The sequence below is a fragment of the Oncorhynchus kisutch genome, linkage group LG29 (genome assembly GCF_002021735.2).
Source record: "Oncorhynchus kisutch isolate 150728-3 linkage group LG29, Okis_V2, whole genome shotgun sequence".
NCBI classification, from domain to species: domain Eukaryota; kingdom Metazoa; phylum Chordata; class Actinopteri; order Salmoniformes; family Salmonidae; genus Oncorhynchus; species Oncorhynchus kisutch.
Genome location: NC_034202.2, coordinates 34566423 through 34578965, shown reverse-complemented (window position 1 = coordinate 34578965; position 12543 = coordinate 34566423). Strand labels below are relative to the sequence as shown.

At 42.1% G+C, this 12543-nt stretch overlaps 1 protein-coding gene across 1 annotated transcript in view; it reads right to left on the bottom strand.

Moving 5' to 3' along the window:
• LOC109874113 (fibroblast growth factor 11-like) overlaps positions 1-12543 on the bottom strand; it is an 86719-nt gene that overhangs the window by 26425 nt on the left and 47751 nt on the right. The window contains exon 3 of the mRNA XM_031809534.1: positions 10683-10786. Coding sequence (XP_031665394.1) covers positions 10683-10786 — 104 coding nt within the window. The remainder of the gene's footprint in view (positions 1-10682; positions 10787-12543) is intronic.

The following is a 12543-nucleotide window of genomic DNA, read 5'->3' as shown; positions in this document are numbered from 1 at the left end:
TAGACCACCCTCTGCCCCCAGTTGTGCTCTGGACACCATATGTGAACTGATTGCCCCCCATCTATGTTCAGAGCTCGTGCTGCTAGGTGACCTAAACTGGAACACGCTTAACACCCCAGCCATCCTACAATCTAAGCTTGATGCTCTCAATCTCACACAAATTATCAATTAACCTACCAGGTACCACCCCAAAGCCGTAAACATGGGCACCCTCATAGATATCATCCTAACCAACTTGCCATCTAAATACACCTCTGCTGTTTCCAACCAAGATCTCAGCGATCACTGCCTCATTGCCTGCATCCGTAATGGGTAAGCGGTCAAGCGACCTCCACTCATCACTGTCAAACGCTCCCCGAAACACTTCAGCGAGCAGGGCTTTCTAATCAACCTGGCCTGGGTGTCCTGGAAGTATATTGACCTCAGCCCGTCAATAGAGGATGCCTGTTTTTTTTTTTTTAAATGCCATCTTCACCATCTTAAATAAGCATGCCCTATTCAAGAAATTTAGAACCAGGAACAGATATAGCCTTTGGTTCTCTCCAGACCTGACTGCCCTTAACTAACACAAAAACATCCTATGGTGTTCTGCATTAGCATCGAACAGCCCCCGTGATATGCAACTTTTCAGGGAAGATAGAAACCAATATACACAGGCAGTTAGAAAAGCCAAGGCTAGCTTTTTCAAGCAGAAATTTGCTTCCTGCAACACAAACTCAAAAAAGTTCTGGGACACCGTAAAGTCCATGGAGAATAAGAACACCTCCTCCCAGCTGCCCACTGCACTGAGGACAGGAAACTCTGTCACCACCAATAACTCAACTATATTTGAGAATTTCAATAACCGTTTTTCTACGGCTGGCCATGCTTTCCACCAGGCTACCCCTACCCCGGTCAACAGCAATGTACCCCCCACAGCAACTCGACCCAAGCCTTCCCCATTTCTCCTTCTCCCAAATCCAGTCAGCTGATGTTCTGAAAGAGCTGCAAAATCTGGACCCCTACAAATCCGCCGGGCTAGACAATCTGGATCCTTTCTTTCTAAAATGATCTGCCGAAATTGTTGCAACCCCTATTACTAGCCTGTTCAACCTCTCTTTTGTGTCGTCTGAGATTCCCAAAGATTGGAAAGCAGCTGCGGTCATCCCCCTCTTTAAAGTTGGGGACACTCTTGACCCAAACTGTTACAGACCTACAGTGGGGCAAAAAAGTATTTAGTCAGCCACCAATTGTGCAAGTTCTCCCACTTAAAATGATGAGAGAGGCCTGTCATTTTCATCATAGGTACACTTCAACTATGACAGACAAAATGAGAAGAAAAAACATCTGGAAAATCACATTGTAGGATTTTTAATGAATTTATTTGCAAATTATGGTGGAAAATAAGTATTCTGTGGACAACTACAAATACCTAGGTGTCTGGTTAGACTGTAAACTCTCCTTCCAGACTCACATCAAACATCTTCAATCCAAAGTTAAATCTAGAATTGGCTTCCTATTTCGCAACACAGCATCCTTCACTCATGCTGCCAAACATACCCTCGTAAAACTGACCATCCTACCAATTCTCGACTTCGGCGATGTCATTTACAAAATATCCTCCAATACCCTTCTCAATAAATTGATGCAGTCTATCACAGTGCCATCCGTTTTGTCACCAAAGCACCATATACTACATACCACTGCGACCTGTATGCTCTCGGTGGCTGGCCCTCGCTTCATACTCGTTGCCAAACCCACTGGCTCCAGATCATCTACAAGACCCTGCTGGGTAAAGTCCCCCCCTATCTCAGCTCGCTGTTCACGCAGCACCCACCTGTAGCAGGCACTCCAGCAGGTATATCTCTCTGGTCACCCCCAAAACCAATTCTTCCTTTGGCCGCCTCTCCTTCCATTTCTCTCCTGCCAATGACTGGAACGAACTACAAAAATCTCTGAAACTGGAAACACTTATCTCCCTCTCTAGCTTTAAGCATCAGGTGTCAGAGCAGCTCACAGATTACTGCACCTGTACATAGCCCACCTATAATTTTGCCCAAACAACTACCCTTTCCCCTACTCTATTTCTTTATTTTGTCCTTTGCACCCCATTATTTCTATTTCTACTTCGCACATTCTTCCACTGCAAATCTACCATTCCAGTGTTTTACTTGCTATATTGTATTTACTTTGCCACCATGGCCTTTTTTGCCTTTACCTCTCTTATCTCACCTCATTTGCTCAAATCGTATATAGACTTATTTTCTACGGTATTATTGAATGTATGCTTGTTCTAAAACAAGAATGGTCCACCACCCAAAGGACATCCAGCCAACTTGACACAACTGTGGGAAGCATTGTAGTCAACATGGGCCAGCATCCCTGTGGAATGCTTTCAACACCTTGTAGAGTCCATGCCCTGATGAATTGAGTCTGTTCTGAGGCCAAAAGGTGGTGCAACTCAATATTAGGAAGGTGTACTTAATGTTTTGTACACACATGAAAAAAAACAAAATTTTACTATACAATACTACAGTACTTACTATAGAATTCTAGAGTAAACTGTAGTATACTGTAGAATACAGTACTTGCTATAGTACTTGCTGTAGAATGTACTCTATAGTACTTACTACGTATAGAATGTTGTAGTATACTATAGTTAATCCTACAGTATTTTCTGCAAAAAAAACACTGTAGTAAAGTCTACGGTAATATCCAAACAACTACCCTTTCCCCTACTCTATTTCTTTATTTTGTCCTTTGCACCCCATTATTTCTATTTCTACTTCGCACATTCTTCCACTGCAAATCTACCATTCCAGTGTTTTACTTGCTATATTGTATTTACTTTGCCACCATGGCCTTTTTTGCCTTTACCTCTCTTATCTCACCTCATTTGCTCAAATCGTATATAGACTTATTTTCTACGGTATTATTGAATGTATGTTTGTTTTACTCCATGTAACTCTGTGTTGTTGTATGTGTCGAACTACTTTGCTTTATCTTGGCCAGGTCACAATTGTAAATGAGAACTTGTTCTAAACTGGCTTAAATAAAGGTGAAAAAAATGTCTTTTTTTGCCTATCAGAAGCTTCTAAAGCCATGACATCATTTTCTGGAATTTTCCAAGCTGTTGAAAGGCACAGTCAACTTAGTGTATGTAAACTTCTGACCCACTGGAATTGTGATACAGTGAATTATAAGTGAAATAATATTGTGTAAAAATTACTTGTGTCATGCACAAAGTAGATGCCCTAACCGACTTGCCAAAACTATAGTTTAGTAACAAGAAGTTTGTGGAGTGGTTGAAAAGCGAGTTTTAATGACTCCAACCTAAGTGTATGTAAACTTCCGACTTCAACTGCATGATATATTCCTTTTCCTTTAGCCACGTAAAGACTGATCTTCTTTTTTTATAATCTGCTAAACTGCACAATTATAACTGGCTATACTTATTTTACCCCTTACCATAACTATTCTCAGTCTAAATTGACCATAATTAGTGCTTGTAAAGTTACTGCCATCAGAGGTATTATGATGGTCAAAACTAGAGCTTTCAAACATCTGATATTTAGGATTGAAGAAATAGTTTCTAGCAATATATGTTTTATTCCCTTGCCTGGTTACCTGTGAGCCAATGCCACAGATGTTTGAACATTGAGACAAGATATTTTGTGTGTTGTAAATCTGAGTAAGTTCATGTGTATGATATTGGATGTGATTTAGTGAGACTGTGTACGTTGTCTGTATAAGAGTAAGACTGTAATGTGTGACGTCCAAATAAATAATAACCCCACCAATTTGCATGGTTAAGTGTCTATGTGTGTAACATGTAGTGTGTATAGCCTTAATGTTCATGATGATAATTGTAATCCATATCATATCACAATCATAGTTGATTCATAATTACTTTTAACATAATTAAAAAACACATCCCAGCATTTCCATAGCAATTGACGTTTCACATGACCATGAAAGAGACATTGCATTACTATAGAGACGGCTTCACTACAGTAAAAATGTGTCCCGTACAATATGTTATTATTCCCCAATGTCCCTATTCTGATATCGCCCCCTTGCTTGTTATAAACATATATAAACATGTAGACAAAGACATAGAAAAGATAAACAAACAAGAAACATGTAATAGAGAGAGAGGTGAGAGAGGGAGAGAAGAGAAGAGAAAAGAGAGAAGAGAGCGAGATCAAGTGTGTATGTGTATGTATTAGTCCGCGACTGAGTATGTGTGTGTTCATATCCACTTCATAGTGTTCAGATATTTTTACAGTTCCAATCTTTTTTTCGTAACCTGAAGTCCCTGTAGAATTTAGTAAAGCCATGATGTTATGGAGCTGTCTCGGAATAGCTGTCCATCTATAAAGAGTTTGTCCACAATGAGAAAGGCACGCTTACCCCTCTCCCTCTGTTGCCTCTGTACAGGATATAGTCTCTTGCAACATTCATTTATCTCCTGTGGAAATTGGTCATTGAGCCCGAATTTGGTCCCTTTAAAAGCTCCCTTCGCCTGCTTTTGATCAGCTCCTTTTGTTGGTATTGTTAAAATTTTGCGATGATCGGTTGGGGACCCTTGGTCTTGTCGCTCCGAGCTCCAAGTCTGTGTACACAGTGGAAAGCCACCTTGTTAACAATCTCTAGAGGAAGTTTCAAGGTGGATTGCATGAATTCTCTGATCGCTCCCTCTGGACTATTGGATGCGTCCTCAGGAATCCCAGAAATATTAGATTTTCACACATGCTACGACTTTGTATGTCTAGCAGCGACTCCTTGATCACCCTGTTTTCCCTGAGCAGACAATCCATTTTAGAATCGTGCATTTTTACATTTGCTGTGAGTGCCTTGTTCTCTCCTTGGAACGTGAGAATTTCATTCTCGCTAAACTCCAAACTCCCCCCTCAGCCCTGCTACCTTCTCACACAACTTTTCCAGTGCTGCATGGATTCCAGCCAGAGCACTAGCCTCTACTTCAACGGAAGCAAGTCGTCCGTGTCTGTAGATTAATCTTTTTTTTTTTTATTGTCGGGTTAGAGTTCTTTTGTGAGGTAGTCGGATCTTTCCATGATGGAGAATGTTGTTCCTCCATAGCGTAAAGCTGTTGGTACTCTTCGATTTCCCTCAGGATCTCCTTAGTATCCAGGTTTGCTCTTCACTGCAACCAGTTGTTTTTCAAACGTTTTTAACAATGCGTCTTTCCAACGACAACGACCGGTGTCTGTAGTACAGCCACCTAGCACTGTTATTTGGTTAGCAGTGTTTCCTAGCTGAACGTGTTGCGGAATCCACACGAAAATAAGTTTGGTATTCTTATTTAATTTAATCAAATAGCGGTTTCGTTTTAATCAAAAATTACAAACCGAGTGTTTTCCAGCATACAGTGTTCTGCTGCGCACTCTGATAACGTGTGATTAAGAACACTTACTCTTTCCATGACATGGACAGACCAGGTGAAAGCTATGATCCCTTATTGATGTCAATTGTTAAATCCACTTCAATCAGTGTAGATGAAGGGTAGGAGACAGGTTAAATAAGGATTTTTAAGCCTTGAGACAATTGAGGCATGGAATGTTGTATGTGTGCCATTCAGAGTGTGAATCGTCAAAACAAAATATTTAAATGCCTTTGAATGGGGTATGGTAGTAGGTGCCAGGAGCACCAGTTTGGGTCAAGAACTGCAACGCTGCAGGGTTTTTCAATAGTGTATCAAGAATGGTCCACCACCCAAAGGACATCCAGCCAACTTGACACAACTGTGGGAAGCATTGTAGTCAACATGGGCCAGCATCCCTGTGGAATGCTTTCAACACCTTGTAGAGTCCATGCCCTGATGAATTGAGTCTGTTCTGAGGCCAAAAGGTGGTGCAACTCAATATTAGGAAGGTGTACTTAATGTTTTGTACACACATGAAAAAAAATTTTTTTTACTATACAATACTACAGTACTTACTATAGAATTCTAGAGTAAACTGTAGTATACTGTAGAATACAGTACTTGCTATAGTACTTGCTGTAGAATGTACTCTATAGTACTTACTACGTAAAGAATGTTGTAGTATACTATAGTTAATACTACAGTATTTTCTGCAAAAAAAAACACTGTAGTAAAGACTACGGTAATATCCGCAAAAACACGACAGTCCGTAAAAACACAACCCTTTTTTTTTTACTTTAGTAACTACTACAGTATTTAATTTGCATATACCCTGCCCATTCCCCTCCCCAATATCCCAATTAGTCCCACTCAAATGTGAGAAACTTACATGTCAAGTCTAGACCATATATTGTGTTCCCTACAGGTTATAGAAAAGAGCAGGTTTGAACTATCCGTTTAGACCCCAGTCCTTCCTTCCTTCCTTCCTTCCTTCCTTCCTTCCTTCCTTCCTTCCTTCCTTCCTTCCTTCCTTCCTTCCTTCCTTCCTTCCTTCCTTCCTTCCTTCCTTCCTTCCTTCCTTCCTTCCTTCCTTCCTTCCTTCCTTCCTATCTACCTACCTACCTACCTACCTACCTACCTACCTACCTGAGAAAGCCTCCTCTTCTATGTCAAAGATAATTAAACAAAAAAGTTACAGTAAATACTACAGTCCGAAAAAAAAACATTACATTAATTCCTATACTACAGTTTTCTTTTACTGAAGTATTTATACTATAGTTGACTGTAAATACTTCAGTATACTACAGTACACTACAGTAAATACTACAGTTTTTTAGTCTGCAAAAACAGTACAGTGAATACAACAGTAAAGTCTGCAAAAACACTACAGTGAATACTATAGTATTTGTACCATCGTGTACTATAGTATCATAGGCATTATAATTCAAGGTGTGCACAAGCAATTTACTGTATACTACGCACACGTCAACACACCCATTAAAAAGGCAATCATCGGTTAATTTCAGAGGCCTGATTGACATGTATGGAAACTGCATCTTTAAAATCTATAATTTCTCAATTGTGGAACCTCCCACCCACCATCTCTGTCTCTCTGTCTGTCTGTGTCTCACTCACTCATGTACGCACACGCACACACACACACACACACACACACACACACACACACACACACACACACACACACACACACACACACACACACACACACACACACACACACACACACACACACACACACACACACACACACACACACACACACACTCACCATCGCCCCATTTACTCACACATCTCCCCCATCTCATGGCCCAGGAGGGTTTTCCAGAGCACACAGACAATAAAATGGGTCAGGACAGAGCTGAGTACTATTTTTTACAAAAAAAATAAGCTATTTTCCTGGAGTCTCCTACAGATATAGGGATGCTGAGGCTGAGGCTCATAGCTGAGACAACAGAGCAGTGTCATGGAGTTCCTTGTCATTAGCTCCTTACTGTTCTCCTGGGCTCTATGTGCACTTCACTAGCCTGACAAGGCTGGCTGATTACGCTTTTACTGCAATGAACAGATGACTTGAATAGAAGACAACAAATCAAAGTCAGAGAGAGGATGGAGGGAGAGAAAGAGAGTGAGAGGGAAAGAGAGGATGGGGAGAGGGAGAGAGAGAGAGAGAGAGAGAGAGAGAGAGAGAGAGAGAGAGAGAGGGAGAGAGAGAGAGAGAGAGAGAGAGAGAGAGAGAGAGAGAGAGAGAGAGAGAGAGAGAGAGAGAGAGAAAGGGATGGGAGAATGGGAGGAACAACCATAGATAGAGGGACAGCAGGAGAGAGAAGGTGAGAGAAAGAGATAGAGAGAGAGGAAGAGCCCTGCAGAGGTTTTCCCCGATAGCAGTGTCCTCTGTGTCTCTTGCTGTCACTCACCTCAGCCTCTGTGACAGTGATGAGCTTGTTTGTCACCGGTCAGAACATTTGTCTGCACTGTCATGCACTCTCCTGAGGAGCCATCCCCCCCTCTATCTCCAGCTGTTACAACACACACACGGACAGAGACAGACTGACGGAGACAGACGGACGGAGACGGACGGACGGAGACAGACAGAGACAGACACAGACAAAGATTGCATGCATGTGCAGGCACCTGTGCACACACACACATAATCACTCAACAGAATACATGACATATTCATCCTCACTCACACATACCAGCTTACCAGTGTGTGACTGTAACACACGCCACCCATATAAGGTTACACATCATCAGCATAACATCACACACTCATGAAAACGTTGCATGAAAACACTCCTCATATAAAAGACACCCAGTCAACTCAAGGTTAAATAGACATCTGTGTGTGTGTGTGTGTGTGTGTGTGTGTGTGTGTGTGTGTGTGTGTGTGTGTGTGTGTGTGTGTGTGTTAAGGGAAGACACTGACTGGATGTCTGCAGGGAAGTACAGCAACAATATCTCAATGTTTCCCTTTGAAATCGTCTCTGTTCAGACAAGAGACAAAAGCCTTCTCATTGCCGCATGCTAATCGCCAGCTCATGGATATTCTCTCTATCTCTCACTTCCTCTCTCACACACTGTGGGGTAGCTGTTACACCCTTACACATCCAATGCTCCAACAACTAACAAATGATTGTTTTCCGTGACCCTCCACACTTTCATGTTTCTGCCCCATATGTTATGTATGACGTATGGCAAGGTAAAAAACAATACTTAGGTACATGCTCACACAAACAAACACGCAGCGAGAGAGTGAATGTTCCACCTCGTCTGTGTGCTAATACTATTACTCTATGTCCATTTGTTATGAATTTTATGAATAATGACTAAACAATATCTACATTTAAAAAGAACTTTAACTAATTCAACTTTACCCTGTTTTATTAAATCTGATTAATCATGTTAATTCATAAGGAAGGGATTGTGTAGCATGAAACAGGGGGTAATTAAACATAATAAATACCTTTCCAGATGCGTTGGAATGGATTGTGGGTTTTTAAGTAAGCAAAGAGGGTCGTTAACCTATGGTTGAACTGACTCAATTTAGCTCTGGGATGTTTAGATAAGGCAGCGAGTGTCTCCCTAGGTTTTCCATTATCTGGAACTGTCTGTTGAATAGTGATAGATGAAGGTGAGATTATGGTTTGTGTCTGGAGTGAGTGAGTTAGGGGGTTGGAATAAACTTTTGAGCCTGTTTTGTCTTGGTCGATAGGAGGAAGGATATTTTATAACCTATGACGTCAAATTTTGTATATAAACTGTTTGTGGTTCAATGGCAGCGAGCTCCGAGAATAAATAATATTATCTCATTTTGATAAGACTGATCTCTGTCTATTTTATGCAAATAAGAATCTTACAAATTCATATATAATAGACTGACTGAATTTAATTAGTGAACACATATGGGAATTATGAAATTCCTATGACACCATTAAAGGGAAAGATACCAAGTCAGTTGTACAACTGAATGCCTTCAAATGAAATGTGTCTTCTGCATTTAACCCAACCCCTCTGAATCAGAGAGGTGCAGGTGGCTGCCATAATTGACATCCACGTCTTCAGTGCCCGGAGAACAGTGGGATAACTGCCTTGCTCAGGGGCAGAATGACAGATTTTTTCCTTGTCAGCTCTGGGATTCGATCCAGGAATATTTCAGTTACTGGCCCAATGCTCTAACCACAAGGCTACCTGCCGCCCCTTAAAGTAGCACCTAGCACAATGTAGGTTCTGTAATGGGCTACTTTCTTATTATTATTCAGATGTTTTTATGTTGTCTAGACACTCAAGGCACAGGATTCTTCCATCCTTAAATACACACAGAGCTTACAGTATAACATATTACCCAGGTACTCAGCTTGGTAAAGAGACAACACTGAACATTACATCTCCAGCAGTATACAGACCCTGTACTATACACCACAGGATGTTGGGGAGGACGGGCTCCTGGTAATGTTTGGAGCGGAATCAGTGGAATGGTATCAAGTACATCAAAAACATGGTTTCCATGTGTTTGATGTCATTCCATTTGTTCCGTTACAACCATTATTATGAACCGTCCTCCCCTCAGCAGCCTCCACTGCTATACACACTGTCCTCAACCGCATAAAATTGCACATCGCAGATTCAACACAAATGTACGCCTGCAGGCTACAGGGACATGAAGCACAAAAAACAACAGTATATCTAAGTGTCTTAACTGCGCCATGGAATCCAAGCCCATGGCACAGGATATGCAACTCCAGATTGAAGTCAATTTCAGCCCCATGGACAGCAACATAATTCTCCTGGAACAGAGTTCAGCCCCATGGACAGCAACATAATTCTCCTGGAACAGAGTTCAGCCCCATGGACAGCAACATAATTCTCCTGGAACAGAGTTCAGCCCCATGGACAGCAACATAATTCTCCTGGAACAGAGTTCAGCCCCATGGACAGCAACATAATTCTCCTGGAACAGAGATCAGCCCCATGGACAGCAACATAATTCTCCTGGAACAGAGTTCAGCCCCATGGACAGCAACATAATTCTCCTGGAACAGAGTTCTGCACCACGGACAGCAATAACACAGACAATAATTGAGGAGATTTAGCAACAGCGGTCGACTCCTGATACGGCTGTTCCAGCCGTTACATTGTCATTATAACTGTCATTTAGAGAGTCAACTCAAAGCTTCACGGAGTGTCTCTATTACTGGCGCTGGCCCATTGCCACACAGTCATTTCCTGAACATAACTATAGGAGACGGATTGTCCAGTATTTCTTTTGGTTTATTTATTGTTGAGCATGTGGACTCACAGAGGTGTAAAGGTACCCGTCGCTGTTCATGCCCAGGTAGAGCCCTGTCTTCGCCCCCTGGATCGCCACGATCCTCAGACCCACAGGAATCAAGTTGAACTGTGCTGCAGAGGGACAGAAAGAGGGAGGGAGGAGATATAAACGTTAGAACATGAGACTAACATTCGACCGACCCAGAGAGAATCAACAGAGCTTCCCTGTCTTCTAGAGCAAGTAATATGTGTCACCTCTGGATAACCCGCTCTTGCTGCGGGTGATTCCCTGATCCACCTCTACAGAGACGACACGATTCTGTATACATCTGATCCTTCTTTGGACACTGTGTTTGCAAACCTCCAAACAAGCTTCAATGCCATACAACACTCGTTCTGTGGCCTCCAACTGCTCTTAAACGCTAGTAAAACTAAATGTATGCTCTTCAACCGATCGCTGCCCGCAACCGCCCGCCTGACTAGCATCACTACTCAGGACGGTTCTGACTTAGAATATGTGGAGAACTACAAATACCTAGGTGTCCGGCTAGACTGTAATATCTCCTTCCAGACTCATATTAAACATCTCCAATCCAAAATTAAATCTAGAATTGGCATCCTACAAATCGTCCTTCACTCTCCTACCGATCCTCGACGTCGGCGATGTCATTTACAAAATAGCCTCCGGCACTCTACTCAGCAAACTGAATGCAGTCTATCACAGTGCCATCCGTTTTGTCACCAAAGCCCCATAGACCAAACACCACTACGACCTGTATGCTCTCGTCGGCTGGGCCTCGCTACATATTCGTTGCCAGACTCCAGGTCATCTATAAGTCTTTGCGAGGTAAAGCTCCGTCTTATCTCAGCTCACTGGTCACGAAAACAGCACCCACCCGTAGCACGCGCTCCAGCAGGTATATCTCACTGGTCATCCCCAAAGCCAACACCTTCTTCAGCCGCCTTTCCTTCCAGTTCTCTGCTGCCAATGACTGGAATGAATTGCAAAAATTGCTGAAGTTGGAGACTTATATCTCCCTCACTAACTTTAAACATCAGCTATCTGAGCAGCTAACCGACCGGTGCAGCTGTACATAGCCCATCTGTAAATAGCCCATCCAACCAAATACCTACCTCATCCCCATATTTTTTTATTTACTTTTTTGCACACCAGTATTTCTACTTGCACATCATAATCTGCACATCTATCACTCCAGTGTTAATTTGCTAAATTGTAATTACTTCACTACTAAGGCCTATTTATTGCTTTACCTCCTCATGCCATTTGCACACACTGTATTCTTTTATTGTGTTATTGACTGTACATTTTTTTATTCCATGTGTAACATGGCTGTGTTGTTGTTTGTGTCGCACTACTTTGCTTTATCTTGGCCAGGTCGCAGTTATTAGGGTGCAACACCTCACTAAAGACAGCTATGAGGAAAGACAAGGGAGACACAAAGGAAGAGAATGAAAGCACGTGGGAGAGATGGCGAGAGAAAACAAGAGAGAATCTCTCCAAGATGAAAGAGAGCATGAACAACAGAGAGGTTGAATGACAAACAGATGGCAGAAATAGACGGCAGGAAGGAGCAGAGACGGGAGGAAGGAAGGAAGAGAAAGGACAAGCCTATCTTCTATCTAGCCTGTCTCTTCTCACCATCTCTCTGAGGTGTGCTGGGTTTCAGGAGTGTTACTGAGCTCTTCTACAAAGAGACCAATGCAACCATCAGATCAGGAGAACAGAGAGGAGAGATTAGAAGACAGATAGGGTGGAAAAGATAGGGTGGAAAAGAGAAGGTAGTAATGAGAGAGAAAAGGGAACAATTATTGCTTCAATATACTTTGAAATGTGCCCCCTAAATATCATTATTTATTATTATTATTAT